Source organism: Chanodichthys erythropterus, chromosome 16 (genome assembly GCF_024489055.1).
Source record: "Chanodichthys erythropterus isolate Z2021 chromosome 16, ASM2448905v1, whole genome shotgun sequence".
Classification (NCBI taxonomy): domain Eukaryota; kingdom Metazoa; phylum Chordata; class Actinopteri; order Cypriniformes; family Xenocyprididae; genus Chanodichthys; species Chanodichthys erythropterus.
Window position 1 is genome coordinate 4024163 of NC_090236.1, and position 21207 is coordinate 4045369.

At 43.3% G+C, this 21207-nt stretch overlaps 1 protein-coding gene across 2 annotated transcripts; it reads right to left on the reverse strand.

Annotated features, from left to right (window-relative positions):
- Positions 1-523: 523 nt before the first annotated feature.
- Positions 524-21146, reverse strand: LOC137003297 (tripartite motif-containing protein 16-like). 2 transcript variants are annotated; one of them, XM_067363399.1, is made up of 11 exons: positions 20521-21146; positions 20285-20380; positions 19853-20086; positions 19576-19735; positions 19351-19410; positions 4710-5179; positions 4444-4539; positions 4012-4245; positions 3745-3904; positions 3514-3573; positions 524-3069 (listed from the first exon to the last, which is right to left on the reverse strand). In XM_067363399.1, exons 1-11 carry the CDS (start codon positions 21109-21111, stop codon positions 2534-2536), a joined length of 2697 nt encoding a protein of 898 aa, XP_067219500.1. In that variant the 5' UTR covers positions 21112-21146; the 3' UTR covers positions 524-2533. The 2 variants fall into 2 exon arrangements, with proteins under 2 accessions (XP_067219500.1, XP_067219501.1); XM_067363400.1 differs by lacking the exons at positions 524-3069; positions 3514-3573; positions 3745-3904; ... (1 more) ...; positions 4444-4539; positions 4710-5179 and adding an exon at positions 15852-18611.
- Between the last annotated feature and the right edge of the window lie 61 nt (positions 21147-21207).

Consider the following 21207-nt stretch of genomic DNA (forward strand, 5'->3'; position numbering starts at 1 on the left):
AAACATGCCCCTGTCCCAATTATTTTGAGACCTGTAGCAAGCAAGTTTAATATTACATCTGTTTAACTTATAATATGAAAGTAAGGTTAATAATATAACTTAGATTACATACTTTTCAGTTTTACTCAAATTAGGGTGATGCACATATTACATAGTACATATGGCTTCCTTCCACTCTAATCCACTCTGTATCTATGTTCTATTGTGAATAAAATATTGGATTTGAAAGTCTTTTAGCTTTCATTTTATTCAAATTTAAAAAACATCCCAATATTTCCGGAATTCGGGTTGTACATCTAACTTATTGTCAACGCAACCACACATTGGAACTATGATATTAACTATTTATTCACCTTGGTGTTGTTCCAGAGAGAAAAAAGAAAAAAAAAAAGTTTTGTTTTTTTTTTTTTTTACAAATATCCAGGTACACTAATGTATGGAAGCCCGTTTCTGTTAGATACGCAGTAATGAAAAAAAAAAAAAAAGAAAACATGTAGACAAGAATGAGAGAATTGCCCTGGAAGTGATATTTATTGAGTGAACTGAGTTACCAGTGTTTCCAGAATACATCAGAAAAACAACACACTCACAGTGCAGGGAGATTTTATGACTTCCATTAAGTAAAATCAAGTAAAATAACCTTTGCTGTAGAAATCAACAATATAGATTTATTTATACTCTACTACTTGGTGTAGTATTCTTATTTCATGCATATTTTTTAACGAATTAATATTGGTCACCAAAGGAGACTGAGTTCAAGTTTGCCTGCTAACTGGAGATTGCAATATAGGTATATTTCTATAGAAACTTGGTTGCAAAACTTACAGACAAAGTATATATCAAATAAAAATAACAATTAAAGCTGCAAGCAGCAATTACGGAACAAAGAAGGAACAACAATCCAGCCTCATTTGAGAACCTTCAGAGCATTGTGCCAATGCTCACGGCACATACTGAGTTTCGTAATGGTACACTAATGCATTCATATAATAGCATTTTAAATCATATTTCTGTATTGTAATTAATGGCAATTTCATGTTTTGTTCAATTATAGCGCCACCAAGAGGCACAATCCCACCACTTTTTTATGTGTCCTTAGAGTGAGCCCATACATGTGTGTCAAATTTGGTGAAAATATCTAATTTCGTTTTGGAGTTATAAACATTTACATGTATGAGATCATAAAAAATGACCCATGAATGGCTTTGTTTTGATTTTTTGCCACTTCTTATCAAATTTTTGACAATAGGGCAGGGATGGACAACTCAGGTCCTGGAGGGCAGTGTCCTGCAGAGTTTATCTCCATCCCTGATAAAAACTCACTTGCCTATAGCTTTCTACTAATCCTAAAGACCTTGATTAGCTGGTTCAGGTGTGTTTGATTAGGGTTGGAGCAAAACTCTGCTGGGCAGTGGCCCTCCAGGACTGGAGTTGCCCATCCCTGCAATAGGGTATTAGCATATAGTTAACCAGCTAAGGTTCCGTGTTTCCTATGGTGGTTTCGTCTCGATCAGAGTTTTGAAGATATTCGCAAAAGTTTTTTGAGCAATAAATCACCACTTTGCACAAACCATAAGTCAAAACCTAGCATGTTCGGTATCGTTGGACTCGGCAAGGATTCAGGAGTCGAAGGAGAAAATAAGTTGACCACACCCAAAGTTATAAGCATTTTAATATTTGATTTTACCACTAGATGGCGCTGGCTTTAAAGTTCTCAGGCTCCTTCAGGGCATTGTACTGATGACCCATACCTAGTTTTGTGACGATATGCTAACGTGTTTATTAAAATAGAGCATTTTATGACAAAACTCAAAATGGCTGACACCCCAAAATGGCTGAGATGGGAAAATTGGACATCATTGGACTCAGCATGATGCCCTGAATCATGATATTTGGACAAACCCTTCAGAAGTTATAAGCAAAAATAGCCATTTTTCGTATCTCCGGACCAGTAGGTGGTGTGGCGCCGAAGCTCAGCATGTAGTCTCTAGTCATGCTTGAATGACATGCACCTTTGGTGCTTGGCCCCTAATAAATAAAACCAAAGCACTTAAATGGCTCTAATATAACAAATATGAAAGAAAATAATTGTATATTTTTTCCTGCCCTCCTGAAAACAATTTAAAGGCTGCTGAAACAGAACAAGAATGCATGCATGTGTGAAACAGAAACTTTCAGTGGGATACAGCTGGATATAATTCAGTTCAGCTTTGTCCAAGTGATTTTATAAAACCCATTTTATAACAATGTACACAGTGGGTCATTGAATGTTATTTGGAAATTTCATTAATCCTGTATGTGAAGGCTCATATACATTCAGTGTAATATTTGTTTTGTGTTAGTTTCATTGGCAATTTATTTTAATATTCCATTCTTAAATTTATTTTTTATACCCAACAGTCATTATTAGATTATATGAGATTTTTAATAAGGGAAATTCAGTATTGGTTTATTTATTAGAAAATAAAAGACTTCGGTGTCTCACAGTTGCTGATTTATCCTTGAATCATCGATTTATCATTTTATGTCATATTTATAATTCACACAGTTTAACTATTGATCCACTATTACATACTGTACTGAAATCACACCCAGGATAGAGCGGCTGAGTGAATGTGGTGTGGACTCTGTGAATGAGGGTCATTGTGTCAGAGACTCTGTAGAAGGACAGAGTTCCTGCACTGTGATCCACATACACTCCTATTCTACAGGAGCTGGAGACTGCAGGGAGTGAAGTCTCTTTGTGATTTTTCCAGAATGAACAACTGGATTCAGAGCAGGACAAACTCCAGGACTGCTCATTACAACCAAATCTACACTCATCTCCCCGTCCCTTCCTGCTGATGCTCTTATATGACACTGATATATCCACATCACCACTCCACTCAACCTCCCAGTAACAGCGTCCACACACACTCTCTCTACACAACACCTGCTCAAAATAATCAAATCTGTCTGGATGATCAGGATACGGCTGGACAGTGCCAGTGTATTCAATCACTCTGTTTCCCTCAGACAGTACCAGGTTTTTATTCGCTGTGTTTGGATCCAGAGTGAGTTGATGAGAATCTGTTTGAGACAGAGCATATAATGAACATGTAAATCAGTAAATTTCAATTGTTGAAATAACACTTTTACTTAAAAGATTTATGGACAGTAACAGTGTTAAAGTGAAGGTAACAGAGAGCAGGTGCTTTACACCTGACTGCATGTGAGTGTCACTGATACTGACATCATAAAACTGTGTGTTTGTGAATATGAGTATAAAGCACTAAATAAGAAGAATAATTTTATTGTTATTCTTATTTATAAAGTAGGCTACTTTCATTTGATTGTATTTCTGTTCATGGAAAATAAACTGATTCAATAATAAATGTATATAACGGATTTGAATCAAGTCTCATGTGAAAAGAATTTTTAGTGATGAACTGATGTTTGTGTTGATATTTATATATTTTGTGCAGTTTATTCTGCAATTTTATTTTAGAGTATGTTTGTTTGTTAGAGACTTACACAGAAGGAAATCCTCCCTTGACTTGGGTTTAGGGGAAGGAATGATCTCAATGTAGGATACTAGGGAAACCAACAGATCTTTATTATAATTCACATACTGTTTAAAGAGAAAATATCAAAACAATGTCACATTCAGATATTGTAGATATTTGTATCTACAAAACATTACAAAATTACATGATATGTATGACCTACTTCTCTCCTAAAATAATTAATGAATTAGTGTTTTACCTCTGCCAGATATCTTTTCCATCTCCTCTCTGCAGAAATGCTCAAGTTTCTCTCTCAGTTGAGACACAGATTTACCAACATCATCAAAAGAGAGACGAGAACTGACAGTGATGCTGGATGAGTCTGTAGGTCCAGGAGGAACAGAGAGAGACTGGAAACTCTACACAGACACACAGACACAAGATAAACACCAGCTAAAAACACAGAAACATTTGATAGAAAACACAATCTCTTCCCTTCCACTGTCCTGTTTGTCAGATCTGTTACCTGGAGGAAATGAATGTGATGGTCTGTGTGTGAAAGCTGCTCCAGTTCAGCATCTCTCCTCCTCAGATCATCAATCTCCTGCTCCAGTTGCTCCAGTATTTCTTCAGCTCGAATCACTGCAGCCTTTTCCTGATCTCTGATCAGCTGTGTCACCTCAGAGCGGCTTCTCTCAATGGAGTGGATCAGCTCAGTAAAGATCCTCTCACTGTCCTCCACTGCTGCCTGTGCAGAGCGCTGTTAGGACACACAGAGAGAGACGCATTAGAATCAGCTCTTACTGGTCCCTCACACAATCTGTTCCCCACAGTGGGCTTCAGTGGGACTGGAAAGAGCTCCAGCACTGGCTCCTCACTGACTGATGGACGAGAGTCCTAACTGAGTCTGAAACAGCTCTTCCAGCAGCCAGCAGTTGTTCTTCTGCTCAAAACTCACCTTGTGAGACTCCACAGCCTCTCTCAGATCCTCAAGCTTCTTCTTTCTCTCCTGGATTCTCTGCTGGAATTTTCTCTGCATCTCACCCAATTTACTCTGCAGGAATGACAAATAATCCTCACCTTATTACTGCATGCTAAAAACAAGTAAAACTCTGTGTGTTTAATATTTTCCCAAAACTAAATAGCTAGAAGAAACTCCATGTAAGAATTGTTTCATGATCTTCATTTATGTCACTATTATGTGTTATGTAAATCAAATCATACCTGTTTCTCAGTCCTCTCTGCTGCAGCTGATACAGTGTCGTGGTTTTTGTGTTCATCCACCATACACAGATAACATATACAGTTCTGATCAGTACGACAGTAAATCTCCAGCAGTTTCTCATGTTGAGGGCAGATCATCTCCTGCAGTCGTCCAGTGGCGTCCATCAGATTGTGTTTTTTATTTTTGAAGAAAATCTCATGTTGTTCCAGATGATTTTGACAGTAAGAGTTCAGACACACCAGACAGGACTTGATGGCTTTGTTTTTGTCTCCAGTACAGATGTCACACTCCACATCTCCAGATTCAGTGTAACATTGAACAGGATGAGCAGCTTGTAGTTTTGTCTTCTTGAGTTTCTCCACCACTTCAGCCAGCATGGTGTTTTTACCTAAAACAGGTCTTGGAGTGAAGGTCTGTCTGCACTGAGGACAGCTGTAGACTCTCTTCTGATCATCCTGATCCCAGCAGTCTGTAATACAGTTCATACAGTAACTGTGTCCACAGGGAATGGCCACTGGATCCTTCAGTAGATCCAGACAGATTGAACAATTAAATTGATCAACCCTCAGATAAAGCTAAAACAGCTGAAAAAACATTAGTTATACCTATAGCCTATACATGCAAAGTAATTTACTATTGGGGAAAAGTTAAGTGAGAATTTTGAAGAAAGAGAGAGAAACAAACAGAAACAGAAGTAGTGCTGAAGGATTTTAGTTTTATTAATTTAGAGATAACCAGCTGAAACCATATTAGAGCAGATTAAGCTTTGCTGGTCTTAAGTCGAGTTCAGACTGCACGATTTTAGCCCCGATTTTGGCTCTCCGACAGGTTTTGAGAAATCGCCGACAAATGCCCGAAATCACAGGCAAATCGGAGCTCGTTCACGCGAGTGACAATCACGCAGTGTGAATGAGCAAAGACGCGATCTGAGAGAATCGCCGACGAGTCGCCGACACCCGTGAGATATTTGGCATGCTAAATATCTGGACCTGTCGGCGATTCAAAATCCTGCAGTTTGAAAAGTGTTCTGACTGAAAACTACATCGGTGATGACCGACAGCCAATGAGAGAGCAAGATACAGAGCAGCGGGGAGTTCGGGGAGGAGTTATAGACCACAACATCAGCAAGCATGGTTTCGTTTCAGATAAACATTACAATTATATCAAACAGAAACAAAGCACAAACATTTGCTTGACCATCCGCAACAGCAGCACATTGAAAAGTTATTTATTTACCTCCAACTCACGTTGCAGAACACACAATCCACAGTCTCCCCAACCATTTCCTCCTCCATATTCTTCTTTTTCTTTTTTTCGCTGCAAATCAGCGCACGGGCAATTCGTATTGCAAGCTTCTTGCTTTTTTAATAATAATAATAATAATAATAATAATAACTCTAGCACGCGTGATATCGCGTTGTTTCCTTGTCACATCTCGCGTGTGTTTGGTTGTGAAATGCAGTTTGCGTGCCAGACAAAGCTGTCGGCGATTCTTCCTAATGTAAAATCATGCAGTGTGAAACCTTCTGTTGCCGATCCATCGTGCAGTTTGAACACAGCAGCGACTGAATGCTGGCCAAGATAGTCATGCAGTGTGAAAAGAACAGTGACCCGACTACTTTGAAAATCGTGCAGTCTGAACTCGGCATTAGGTGGTTCAAACTGTTCCCTTTCGATACTTCACTCGTACTGCGTATGGGGAAAGGTCTCCTTTTTCCCCGTTACTGAAGCCTTTTTCAATAACGCAGTGTAACTGCATCGTCATTGGTTCACTCATAGACAAGTTGTTGAACCAATGACGGCGCGGCATAGCCGCTCGGCCTATGGCGACAAAGCCCGCGAATATTCCCGCCGAAATGGGCGGGGTAGCTATATAAGCAGGCGCGTCGCCATAGGATTTCAGTTCTCTCTCCTTCAGCGACGACTTCATATCACTCTTCGCTGATCTCCGGCTGAAGCCTTCGCCGCCTGGAAGAAGCTCGCCTGGGAGAAGTTCTCGCCGCCGTTGAAGAGGCTCCCGCAGCGGACTGAGCTGAGACCGCCGAACGAAGACAGCGCCGGCGCCCTCGCAGACTGCCTTCGAGCGCCGCTCTCGAGCCGCCCGCTTCCCGCTTCCGGCCGCCTCTCAGCGCGTCTCCTGCCGCCATCCGGCGCCGTTCAAAGAGCCCCGCGGCTTAACGCCGCTTTCTAAAAGAGTTTTCCCAGCGGCTCTCGCTGCTCTAAAAGAGCTACAATCGCCGCATGGCGGCGGCGTTGCCCTCAATGCCGCGCCACAACTGTGGCACATGCAGAGCCACCGCTCCGCGGATCTTCGTTCTCTAGCAGCTGTTCACCGCGCCGCCCTCGTGCCGCCTTCAGCATCTGAGAGCATTCAGCTTATTCCCTGCCGTCTTCCGTCAGGTGAGTACAGAGCTTATTTTTCTACTTTCTTGCTGGCGTTTGCTTCAAATGCCGTCTCCGAACGCGTTATTTGCCGGGTCCTCCCCCGCAAACCGCGCTCGTTGAGGATGCGAGCTCTCGCCCTCTCAGCTCAATTTGACATGATGCTCTCCCCTGACTTAGGCGAGACTCGTGATACATTTTCTATCTGAGTGAGTTTATTTCTCCCTATGTGCGTCGCTCGCCGGTCCCTCCCCCGCGAGCCGCGTTAATTCAGATATATGACATGTCTTTCTTCCCTAGCTTGGGTGAGAAACATGTTATATGCTTAATTTAATGGAGCATCTTTCTGCTGTATGCACTCAGTCTTCTCTATGCGTTGTTCGCCGGTTCTGCCCGCGAGCCGCGTTTGAGAAATATAACATGTCACTTTTCCCCCTCTTGGGTGACTCCCATGTTATAAACATTCAGTTTATATAGCAGATTTTTGCAGAAGTTAACAATCTCTCAGCTGAATTTGACATGATGCTCTTGACTTAGGCGAGACTCATGATACATTTTCTATTTGTGTGAGTGTATTTTTCCTTATCTCAATGCGCGTCGCTCGCCGGTTCCGCCCCGCAAGCCGCGTCGATTGAGAAATATAACGTGACCTTCTCCCCCGACTCGGGCGAGAAACATGTTTTTATACTGTATTAATGGAGCTGATTCTGTAGTTTTTCTATGCGTTGCTTGCCGGTTCTGCCCTGCAAGCCGCTTCATTGAGAAATATAACATGTCGCTCTCCCCCTGTCTCGGGTGAGACATATGTTATATATATATATATATATATGTGTATATATACAGTTGATACAGCGTATTTCTGCCGAGTTTGCTGAATTTCTCAGCGCGTTTGTAACGAGGTTAGTAGATGTGGGAAGAAGGAGGCGGGAACCGGCGAACATTCAACAAAACTTTAATATAAAATAAACAAACAAAACGAAAGTAATGCCGGCAGACCCTCGCGGACGTCTGCCGGCCACACAAACATAATAAACCATAAAATAAAGTCCAGGCCTGGTCCTCTCTCGTCCTTCACTGATGTCGCTCCTCCTTTTATGCCTCCGGAGCTCCTCCGTGAGAGACTCGAGGCCGGCACGCCTCGCAGGTGACGCTCATTATCACTCGCGTCACCGGCCTCGCGCCGTTCCCTCACGGCTCTCGCCCGCCCTGCTCGTCACATACCCCCAACGCCCCTCGCAGGCCGGGGGGGTACCTCCGAGACTGCGCTTTACTCCCCTCGGGGCCTGTCTCCGGCGGCCGCAGCACCTGGGGGTAAGGACAGACGAGACGAGAGAAAGGAGACGGAAGCAAGGGGAGCGACAGGACGAGAGAGGGGAGAGAGGAAAAAGAAAGAAAAAAAATGCTGGGTCCGGCTCCCAGACACACTGCCGCTCGGTCCTCAGCCTGCCAAGAGGCTCTTCTTCGCGGTGCCATGCGGTGGCACTGGACGCTCGGTGGACGGCCCGATCCTCGACCGCCTCCTGGCGGCCGGCGATGGCTCCTCCGACTGAGGGCAGCCGGCAGCGAGTCCCCCGTCCCCTGCTCCTCCCCTTCATGGCGGATGGCAGCAGGCTCCGGCCCACGGCAGACGGCGGCGACTCCTCCGCTCCCTCCAGGTCCAGGACGGCAGCCACCCCACCTCGTCCCAGGAGCATGGCATCCGGGTCTCCGTCCCACCTTTCACAAGGCTCCAGCACCACCGCCTCGGGCAGCCTTTCGCGGTCTTCACTTCCGCGCTGCCCGAACTCCGCAGCACCGCGATCCCCCTCAGCAGCGAGGGCTCTCCGACAGCATGTCCCTCCTTCCTCCCGGGTTTCGGCACCAATGTAACGAGGTTAGTAGATGTGGGAAGAAGGAGGCGGGAACCGGCGAACATTCAACAAAACTTTAATATAAAATAAACAAACAAAACGAAAGTAATGCCGGCAGACCCTCGCGGACGTCTGCCGGCCACACAAACATAATAAACCATAAAATAAAGTCCAGGCCTGGTCCTCTCTCGTCCTTCACTGATGTCGCTCCTCCTTTTATGCCTCCGGAGCTCCTCCGTGAGAGACTCGAGGCCGGCACGCCTCGCAGGTGACGCTCATTATCACTCGCGTCACCGGCCTCGCGCCGTTCCCTCACGGCTCTCGCCCGCCCTGCTCGTCACAGCGTTGCTTGCCGGTTCTGCCCTGCAAGCGTCCTTTGAGAAATATAACGACACTCTCACCTGTCTTAGGTGAGACCTATGTTATTTATATTCAGCATATCAGTTGATGTAGCATATTATTCCAGTCTCTCTGCGTGTCGTTTGCCGGCCCTGCCCCTGCAAGCCACGTTCATGAGGATGTATGCGCTCACTGAAAGCGAGCTCAATGCTCACTTGTGCTTGGTGGAACTAACATGCTCATTATGCTGGACCTCTGTTCATGTGACTTGCTGGCTCTGCCCTGCAAGCCATGTTCATTGAGGTAGAGCGGTCTCACTTCCGACACCGCTCTGTGGAATATATCTTGATGCTCTCCCCTGACTCAGGTGGGACACATGTATATTTTTCCAAGAAGCATATATCTGTTTACTGAGTTTCTCAGCGTGTCGTTTGCCGGTTTCACCCCGCAAGCCACGTTCATGAGGATGCATGAGCATTTCTAAAAACTAGCCGGTATGCAGGCCCCCTTCCAGCGGCCCGCCAACCGGCACCATTCAACCCCTTGTCACGCGGGCCTGGCAGGCCATCCCCGGAGTATCAAGTGGGTTCTGGGGATAATATCTCAAGGCTACTCGCTCCAGTTTGCTCGCAGACCCCTGCGTTTTTGCGGGTGCTTCCCACTTCAGTAAACACGGACGACGCTCACGTCCTCCGAGCCGAAGTGATGTCTCTGTTCGAGAAGGGGCCTATAGAAATGGTCTCCCCTCAGAGAGCGATTTACAGCCATTACTTCCTCATTCCCTAGAGTGATGGCGGTCTTAGATCCATCTTAGACCTCAGACTGCTGAACCTTTCCCTCATGAGATGGAAGTTCAAGATGTTAACGCTGAAGCAGATCCTCGCGCAGGTTTGCCCCGGGGACTGGTTCTGCTTGCTGGACCTGAAAAATGCATACTTTCACATCCAGATAGCCCCCCATCTCAGGCGATTCTTGAGATTCGCATTTGAAGGCGTGGCTTGCCAATATTTGGTCCTTCCATTCGGGCTGTCCCTTAGCTCCTCGCACTTTTACCAAGTGCGTGAACGTGGCGCTTTCCCCACTGAGACAGTTGGGAATCCGGGTTCTCAATTTTCTCGACGACTGGCTCATCCTAGCCCAGTCACGAGCTGAGCTGGAGCATCACAGATCCGTGCTACTCAGCCACATGGAGTGTCTGGGTCTCAGGGTCAACTTTGCCAAGAGCTCACTGCTCCCCAGCTAACGTATAATGTTCCTGGGTGCAGTCTTCGACTCAGCCCGTATGACGGCTGTAGTATCGCCAGAGCACGCTCTGGCCATTCAGCAGCTCGCGGCATTGGTCAGGAACAGAGCCTGTCTCCCTCTGAAGTACTTCCAGAGAATGCTAGGGCTGATGGCTTCCGCCTTCCCGATTCTGCAGCTCTGCCTTCTTACGGATGCGGCCTTTGCAATACTGGTTGAAGTTCCGGGTCCCTCCTCACGCCTGGCGGCACGGCCGCCTGCGTTTCGGGGTCAATCAGGCCTGTTAGACAGCTCTGAAACCCTGGATGAACCCTGTATGGTTCAGTCAAGGTGTACCCCTATAGGCGGTGTTCAGAAGAACGGTGCTTTCAACAGATGCACCCAACACAGGTTGGGGTGCTCTTTGCAAGGGCAGACCGGCCTTCGGCTCGTGGTCTCATGAAGAAGCCATCTGCACATCAACTGCCTCGATGTTGGCAGTGATTCGAGCCCTTCGCGCCTTTTAGACACACCTGACGGGACGCAACGTCTTAAGTCCAGTCGGACAGCATGACAATGGTGTCATACATAAATCACCAGGGTGGTCTTTCGTCCAGCCGCTTATGCGCTCTGGCGAAGCGTCTTCTGGAATGGGCATTACCAAGGTTTAAGTCGCTCAGAGTGACTCACACAACCGGGAGAACAAACTTGGGGAGCAGATATGCTATCCCGGAGCAATGTCCCCTCAGACGAGTGGATGCTCCACCCCCAGACAGTTCTCACGATCTGGGAGTTCTTCGGGAAGGCAGAGGTAGACCTCTTCGCCTCAGAAGACAACTCTCACTGCCCAATTTATTTCTCGAAGGAGGACATTGCGCTGGCTCACGTCTGGCCCAGCACCCTCCTTTACGCTTTTCCCCGATTGCTCTGATCTTGCAGATCATCAGATTAATCAGGGAAGACAAGCACAGAGTCCTCCTGGTGGCCCTGCTCTAGAGGAGCCAAGTTTGGTCCTCAGAGCTGTTCAGGCTTTCCACGAAAGCCCCGTGGGCCGATCCCCCTGAGACGGGACCTCCTCTCTCAGGCGAACAGGACGATTTGGCATCCCCAGCCAGAACTCTGGGCTCTGCACCTCTGGTCCCTCGACGGGAGCCTGCTAACCTCCCCAGGGAGGTGCTGAATACCATTTCTCAGGCGAGAGCTCCGTCCACGAGACGCCTACGCCCAGAAATGGTCGGTCTTTGCTGACTGGTGTTCTACACGCAACATAGACCCAGTGGAGTGTGACGTATCTCCGATACTGTCTTTTCTCCAGGAGCGTTTGAGTCTGGGTTTCACACCTTCAACGCTCAAAGTTTACGTAGCAGCCATTGCAGCGTTTCTCACGCTCCTATTGCTGGCCAGTCAGTGGGACGAAACAACCTCCTGGTGCGTTTCTTGAGAGGTTCTAGGCTATTAAATCCTCCTCGTCCTCTCACTGTTCCCACCTGGGACCTCTCTTTGGTCCTCAGAGCTCTTAAAGGGCCTCCTTTGAGCCACTGCGTTCAGCTGACCTCAGGCCCCTGACGCTCAAAACCGCTCTGCTACTTGCACTAGCATCGGTTAAGCGAGTTGGTGACTTGCAGGCCCTCTCCGTGAGCCCTGCATGCCTTGAGTTCGGGCCCAACGACTCCAAAGTCGTTTTGAAACCTAGGCATGGCTACGTCCCTAAGGTGGTCTTGACTCCATTCAGAGCACGGGTCATTTCCCTCTCAGTGCTTCCCTCCTCGTCGGACAAGCGAGAGCTGGAATTGGCCTGCCCCGTCAGGGCATTAAGGACCTACGTTGAGCGATCACAGCCTTTCCGGCAATCCGATCAGCTCTTTATCTGCTTTGGTGGCTGCACCAAAGGGTCTTCAGTCTCAAAGCAACGTCTTGCGTGTCGGATAGTCGATGCTATCACTCTTTGTTACTCCTCTATGGGCCTCAACTGCCCCATAGGAGTTAGAGCCCACTCCACTAGAGGAATTGCTTCCTCTTGGTCCTGGTCTAGTGGAGTTTTGATTAAAGACATCTGTGAGGCAGCCGGCTGGTCCTCGCCGTCCACTTTTGTCAGTTTTTATCATTTGGATGTCCCGACCTTACAAGCTCGGTCATCTCGGTATGATCCAGCGGCCTCTATTGAGCTCCGCTTCATGCCACTCTGGGAGTTAACTCCCCTTTTAGTAGTGTAACAAGGGTTCGACGGCTCCAGCCTTCTCACTTGTCCTCTGGTTCCCTCGCGGTGTCCAATACAAGTCCAGTCGTTCCCCTGCCGTGGCACGGCGCGGTTGAATTCGTTCCCCATACGCAGTACGAGTGAAGTATCGAAAGGGAACGTACTCGGTTACTAACGTAACCTCGGTTCCCTGAGATACGGAACGAGTACTGCGTTACATGCCGTGCCACGAGGCTGCGGCTTCAGTGTCGTCGCTTCAGTCGAATGACCTGAAATCCTATGGCGACGCGCCTGCTTATATAGCTACCCCGCCCATTTCGGCGGGAATATTCGCGGGCTTTGTCGCCATAGGCCGAGCGGCTATGCCGCGCCGTCATTGGTTCAACAACTTGTCTATGAGTGAACCAATGACGATGCAGTTACACTGCGTTATTGAAAAAGGCTTCAGTAACGGGGAAAAAGGAGACCTTTCCCCATACGCAGTACTCGTTCCGTATCTCAGGGAACCGAGGTTACGTTAGTAACCGAGTACGTTTTCCAGTTAGGCCCAGCTGGTGTTCATGTGGTTTAACTGGTTAGGAAGCTGATCTCCCAGCTTGACCAGATGAAATGTGCCCAAAACCCTTCTAAAACAGCCAAGAGACCAGACCAACCACGCTTGAAGATTTAAGATCAGAAAAGCATCGGCTGGTTAAGAAATGTGCAATAAAATTTTTAGACAAATTCTGGAAAGCCACACTCACAGGATCTGTTTAAAAATACTTTTACATTCAAGTGTGTACTTGTGTGAGTGTTGTGCAAGGAAAAAAAATGTTTAAACAAAAATGCATGACTGACTTTTTTTTTTTAGGATAAAAAAAAAAAAAAAAACTTATCTAAATGGGGACATTCCACTTCTTTTGTTTTTATATACAGTTAGTTATAAATACTACACCCTAACCTTAACCCACACCCTAAAAAGAGCCTTGTAGGTACACAAAAACACAATAGCTTCTCAAAACTCAGATTTGACCATGCGGGAAGACCATATACATTTACAAAGATATTTTATTAAAAATAGATGTCTTCTGTAAAGAAAGTCAGGGCATACAATCTGTTATATTAACATCAATCTGAAGAGTCTAATTGAGAGGTGAGCTGAAAACATAAGCCATTTAAATATTAAACCAAATCCATTTTCTGACCAGACCTCATAAAATACTACAGCACTGAAACACAGAAACATGATTGGCTGTAGGTGAAGATGAAGTCATGATGACTAGCAGTCTGAGAAACAGAAGATACACACACACACACACACACACACACACACTGGCATCCTAAAAGCTGAAATATGAGGAAATCTGTTCAGAGTTAATGTCACCTGACTTTGAGAATCTGCACTCTTATTACTCATAAATGGCTCTTTACTTTCATACTTCACTTCTAATATTAGAATAAACAATGAAAGAGAAAATAATATACAATATTACAATTCAGTTACACCATTTTCCTTACTTCACCTTGCAAACTGTAATGTTCTTCACATTTTATGCACAGATAAACAGCATTTAAGCTGAAGTGTGTAATTTCCCAGCCTCTAGCATCACAAAACAGATTAGCAAAAATGAACATTTCACACAGGTAGCTCCGCCTTAAACTCACTCCATTGGTTGAGCCAATGTTGTGATGCTCAAACAAACAGAGCGATCAACCTACAAATGGCTAATTTATAGTTTGTCTGCATATTACAGTTTTTCTCAATTGCTAACACAGAATTCATGAAACAATTCACCATTTTCTCACAAACACAATCTCATAGCTGCACACCAACTTACAAACCTCAAACTTTCATTGTTAAGTAAAGAGCGGACTTAAAGAGATACAATTCTGTCATCATTTACTCACCCTCATGTCATTTAAAAAAAAAATTTCTGAGACAATTTCTGTCAGATTTCATTGGTGATTTAAAATATGAAATTTTATCAAAATCTTGGCAAACAGCTTTAGAGAATTTGATGTTTCCCCATTCAAAGAGATAAGAGCTGCACTCGGATGCCCGAGAGGCATTTCAAAGATGGCCGCCAAGTGAAATTACTTGTCTTAAAGGGGCTTTGCTTGAGCACTGCGTTTTCAGAATGCCATGTCATGAGCAAAACGTTGCAAAAGACACTAGCACAACGGGAACGTTTACATAAAAAAAAAAAAAAAAAAAAAAAATGGAAAAACACATTCTGTGTGAATGGCCCTAAAAAATGCCCCATATGATTCATTTTTTGGTTTGTCATAAGCAATAAAGTTGTTAGATCAGTTAATATCTTGCTCATTTCAAATAAATCTAATGTTTCAAAAGCACAAGATTTGAAAGAGACTGCATCTGAAAACTGCATCTCAGACAGCGCTCAAATACTGAATTCTGGTAGTGTGTGTTTTTATTAACATCAAAATGCATACGGAACCAAGTTTGAGAGTTAAGGCAAATTCTGCAAACTAACACTGGTCTGAAAAGTAATGTTTCTTTGTTTTGTTTTTTGTGCTTGCAGATTCATTCTGAGAATCAACCCTGATGGCACCAAAAACCAAAGTCAAAGATCAGATGGAAAGGTCCAAAGAAGAGCTTCAGCTGAACCCATCAAGGTTTTTTTTTCATCAGAAAGCTTGTCAAGCTTTGACTGCCGTAATTATTGAAATGTAACAACTCACACTGACTTTTACGGCATTTTTAAGGCCTGTTTTGCTTTTCAGTATGTGTACTTTTTTGCCATGCTACAGAAGAAAAAAAAATATTTAAAATGATTAAAAAGAATATTATGGACAAATGTTCAGTTATTTTTGGGCGGGAGTGAAAAAAATACATATGGTTTACACAGTGCTGTACCACAATTGGATCATTTTATACAGGTTTAAAATTATTTTGTTTAAACTAAATGACAACACAATAGTAAATACTGTAAATTAAAAACAAAATTGTACTGCAAAATACTGTAACTGAAATACAGCACTGTACAAAATACTGTAATTGAAAAATACAGTAACAATACTGTAAAACATTTTACAGTAAATTCCTGGCATCCAACTGCCAGTAAGTTACTGTAAAATTTACAGCAATATCTTTACAGTCATGAAAAGAAGAAAATAAAACCACTCTAAAAATTAAGACAAGAATAAGAGACTTGATAGAATTGCCTTGGCAGTGATATTTACAGAGTGTTACAGAATGTTTCCTGTGTTTCCTATAAATTTGAGTATAAAACAATATATAAATAAATATAAGAATAATAGTGGTGTTATGGAACACAGAGTCACAACAATGTTGGAATTAATGAGAGTTTATATGCAGAAGCAGGTATTGGTCACAAGCAGGTGAGTATAGCAGTTCAAGTAGTTAATGCAATAATGGAAGGAAATAATAGCAGTTCTGTTTTGTTGCAGGAGATAGAGGAGGTCATGGACGTGAGCAGCTGTAGCACACACTTTAGTGAGACGAGTGGAGAATGGAAATAGTCCGGCTTATTATTAGTACTTTAATTTCATTTGTTGACTGTATTGCAGACAAACTATAAATTAGCCATTTGTAGGTTGATCGCATCCAGCTGCCAGTAAGTTACTGTAAAATTTACAGCAATCTCTTTACAGTCATGAAAAGAAGAAAATAAAACCACTCTAAAAATTAAGACAAGAATAAGAGACTTGATAGAATTGCCTTGGCAGTGATATTTACAGAGTGTTACAGAATGTTTCCTGTGAAAAGACATAATACATCAGGAGAAACACACACTCACAATGAGAAAATACACAAAATGCAGGCAGATTTATGACTCATTTGAAAGCTGATCAAGTAAAATATTATTTGCTGTAGAAATCAAAAAAGTAGTTATTTACTGTACTACTTGGTGTAGTATTCCTCATGCATGTTTTTTAACTTATTGATATTGGTCACTAAAGGAGACTATGTAGCTCTAGATTACTTGTTAACTGGATTCAGTATATAGATGTCTTTCAAAACCAAACCACCTGATAATAATATTATTATATTATATTATAACAAATATGAAAGAAAATAATTAAATTTCTATTACTTTACATTTTACTGAACAGAACACATACAGTACAAGAATATGTCCATGTGAAACCTCAAAACTTGCAGTGGGATACAGCTGTGTATAATTCAGTTCAGCTTAGTCCAAGTGATGTACACAGGCTGTTGAATGTGACTCATAAATGTCATTAATTCTGTATGTGAAGACATAATACAGTGAAATACACTATATTGCCAAAAGTATTGGGACACCCCTCCAAATCATTGAATTCAGGTGTTCCAATCACTTCCATGGCCACAGGCGTATCAAATCAAGCACCTAGGCATGCAGACTGCTTCTACAAACATTTGTGAAAGAATGGGTCGCTCTCAGGAGCTCAGTGAATTCAAGCGTAGTACCATGTTACCACCTGTGCAATAAGTCCATTTGTGAAATTTCCTCTCTACTAAATATTCCACGGTTAACTGTTAGTGGTATCATAACAAAGTGGAAGTAATTGGGAACAACAGCAACTCAGTCTGACAATTCAATGGACAAGTCTGAGTTTGGTGGTTGCCAGGAAAACAATACTTGCTTGACTGAATTGTGCCAAGTGTAAAGTTTTGTGGAGGGGGGGTTATGGTGTGGAGTTGTTTTTCAGGAGTTGGGCTTGGCCCCTTAGTTCCAGTGAAAGGAACTCTTAATGCTTCTGCATACCAAGACATTTTGGACAATTTCATGCTCCCACCTTTGTGGGAACAGTTTGGGGATGGCCCCTTCCTGTTCCAACATGACTGCGCACCAGTGCACAAAGCAATGTCCATAAAGACATGGATGCGCGAGTTTGGTGTGGAGGAACTTGACTGGCCTGCACAGAGTCCTGACCTCAACCCGACAGGACACCTTTGGGATGAATTAGAGCGGAGACTGTGAGCCAGGCCTTCTCGCCAACATCAGTGCCTGACCTCACAAATGCGCTTCTGGAAGAATGGTCAAAAATTCCCATAAACACACTCCTAAACCTTGTGGAAAGTCTTCCCAGAATAGTTGAAACTGTTATAGCTGCAAAGGGTGGGCCAACGCAATATTAAACCCTACGGATTAAGAATGGGATGTCATGAAAGTTCATGTGTATGTAAAGGTAGGCGTCCCAAAACTTTTGGCAATATAGTGTATATTATTTCTATTAATACTGCCAATGGTAACTTTCATATTCATTAATTACTTTGTCATATTCAACGATCATCATTAGATCATATGAGAAGATTTTTATTCAGAAATCTGCCTTATTTTAATGAGAAGTTCAGTATTGATTTATTGATCAGAAAATAAAAGACTTAAATGTCTCACAGTTGCTGATTTATCATGGAGCTCAAATTTCTATAATTCACACAGTTTAAATTTTGATCGTCTTGCATTCTAAATTGACCTCAAAGCCAGGATAGAGAGGTTGAGTGAATGTGGTGTGGACTCTGTGAATGAGGGTCATTGTGTCAGAGACGCTGTAGAAGGACAGAGTTCCTGCACTGTGATCCACATACACTCCTATTCTACAGGAGCTGGAGATTCCAGGGAGTTTAGTCTGTTTGTTCTTATGCCAGAATAAGCAACAAGATTCAGAGCAGGACAAACACCAAGACCGATAATTACATCCAAATCTACACTCATTTCCCTGTCCCTGCCTGCTGATGCTCTTATATGACACTGCTATATTTCCCTCACCACTCCACTCAACCTCCCAGTAACAGCGTCCACACACACTCTCTCTACACAACAACTGATCCCAATAACCAAATCTGTCTGGATGATCAGGATACGGCTGGACTGTGTCAGTGTATTTAATCACTCTGTTTCCCTCAGACAGATGGAGATTTTCATTCACTGTGTTTAAATCCGGAGTGAGTTGACGAGAATCTGATTGAGACAGAGCATATAATCAAAATGTAAATCAGTACATTTAAATCATTTAAATAATACTTTTACTTGAAGGATTTAAGTTAGTCTTTTATGGACAGTAACAGTGTTAAAGTGAAGATAACAGAGAGCAGGTGCTTTACACCTGACTGCATGTGAGTGCCATTCTCGGTCATTATTGACATCATAAAGCTGTGTGTTTATAAATTTGAGTATAAAACAATATATAAATAAATATAAGAATAATAGTGGTGTTATGGAACACAGAGTCACAACAATGTTGGAATTAATGAGAGTTTATATGCAGAAGCAGGTATTGGTCACAAGCAGGTGAGTATAGCAGTTCAAGTAGTTAATGCAATAATGGAAGGAAATAATAGCAGTTCTGTTTTGTTGCAGGAGATAGAGGAGGTCATGGACGTGAGCAGCTGTAGCACACACTTTAGTGAGACGAGTGGAGAATGGAAATAGTCCGGCTTATTATTAGTACTTTAATTTCATTTGTTGACTGTATTTCTGTGTTTATGAAAAATAAATTGATTTGATAATAAATGTATATAACTGATTTGAATAAAGTCTCATGTGAAATGAGAATTTTTATTGATAAACTGATGTTTGTGTTCATATTTACATATTTATTCTGTAGTCATTTATAAATGGAGTTTATTCTGCAATTTTATTATAGAGTGGGTTCAAACTTGTTCAGTTTCAGTATGTTTGTTTGTTAATAGAGACTTACATTGAAGGAAATCCTCCCTGGTCTTGGGTTCAGGGGTAGGAATGATCTCAATGTATGTTACTATGGAAACCAACAGATCATTATTATAATTTACATGCTGTATAGTGATACTATCAAAACCATGTGACATTGAGATATTGTGATATGTTTTGTATCAACAAAATATTACAATATTACATGATATATGACTTACTTCTCTTATAAAAGGATAAATTAGTGTTTTACCTCTACCAAATATCTTTTCTATCTCCTCTTTGCAGAACTGCTCAAGTTTCTCTCTCAGTTGAGACACAGATTTACCAACATCATCAAAAGAGAGACGAGAACTGACAGTGATTCTGGGTGAATCTGTAGATCCAGGAGGAACAGAGAGAGACTGGAAACTCTACACAGACACAAAAACACAAGAGAAACACCAGCTAAAGACACAGAAACATTTGATAGGAAACAAAATCTCTTCCCTTCCTAAAGACCACTGTTCCCTTTGTCCGATCTCTGTTACCTGGAGGAAATGAATGTGATTGTCTGTGTGTGAAAGCTGCTCCAGTTCAGCATCTCTCCTCCTCAGATCATCAATCTCCTGCTCCAGTTGCTCCAGTCGTTCTTCAACCCGACTCACTGCAGCCTTTTCCCGATCTCTGATCAGCTGTGTCACCTCAGAGCGGCTTCTCTCAATGGAGTGGATCAGTTCAGTAAAGATCCTCTCACTGTCCTTCACTGCTGCCTGTGCAGAGCGCTGTTAGGACACACAGAGAGAGACGCATTAGAATCAGCTCTTACTGGTCCCTCACACAGCCTGTTCCCCACAGTGGGCTTCAGTGGGACTGGAAAGAGCTCCAGCACTGGCTCCTCACTGACTGATGGAGGAGAGTCCTAACTGAGTCTGAAACAGCTCTTCCAGCAGCCAGCAGTTGTTCTTCTGCTCAAAACTCACCTTGTGAGACTCCACAGCCTCTCTCAGATCCTCAAGCTTCTTCTTTCTCTCCTGGATTCTCTGCTGGAATTTTCTCTGCATCTCACCCAATTTACTCTGCAGGAATGACAAATAATCCTCACCTTATTACTGCATGCTAAAAACAAGTAAAACTATGTGTGGGTTTAATTGCAAGAATTGTTTTATGATGATCTTCATTTATGTCACTATTATGTGTTATGTAAATCAAGTCATACCTGTTTCTCAGTCCTCTCTGCTGCAGCTGATACAGTGTCGTGGTTTTTGTGTCTATCCATTGTACACGGATAACATATACAGTTCTGATCAGTACGACAGTAAATCTCCAGCAGTTTCTCATGTTGAGGGCAGATCATCTCCTGCAGTCGTCCAGTGGCATCCATTAGATTGTGTCTCTTACCTCTGAAGAAAATCTCATGTTGTTCCAGATGATTTTGACAGTAAGAGTTCAGACACACCAGACAGGACTTGATGGCTTTGTTTTTGTCCCCAGTACAGACGTCACACTCCACATCTCCAGATTCAGTGTAACATTGAACAGGACGAGCAGCTTGTAGTTTTGTCTTCTTGAGTTTCTCCACCACTTCAGCCAGCATGGTGTTTTTACCTAAAACAGGTCTTGGAGTGAAGGTCTGTCTGCACTGAGGACAGCTGTAGACTCTCTTCTGATCATCCTGATCCCAGCAGTCTGTAATACAGCTCATACAGTAACTGTGTCCACAGTGAATGGTCACTGGATCCTTCAGTAGATCCAAACAGATTGAACAGCTAAATTGCTCCTGAGACCATGAAATGCTGTCGTCTGCCATTTTGGTGTGTAGAGAGATAACTGCATAACTTTCGTTTTCTCCGAACTGAGGCGTTTCCTGCTTCCGGTGCGTCTGATTTTTCCCCCCCAAAACCAG

Excerpts from the sequence above, each read along its gene's own strand:
- LOC137003297 (XM_067363399.1), bottom strand. The coding sequence starts at position 21,111 with ATGGCAGACGACAGCATTTCATGGTCTCAGGAGCAATTTAGCTGTTCA. Across the intron at positions 19,411-19,575 it reads AGAAAAGATATTTGGTAGAG|TAACATACATTGAGATCATT; the intron begins GTAAAACACTAA and ends TGGTTTCCATAG. Across the intron at positions 4,540-4,709 it reads CAGAGAGGACTGAGAAACAG|AGTAAATTGGGTGAGATGCA; the intron begins GTATGATTTGAT and ends TCATTCCTGCAG.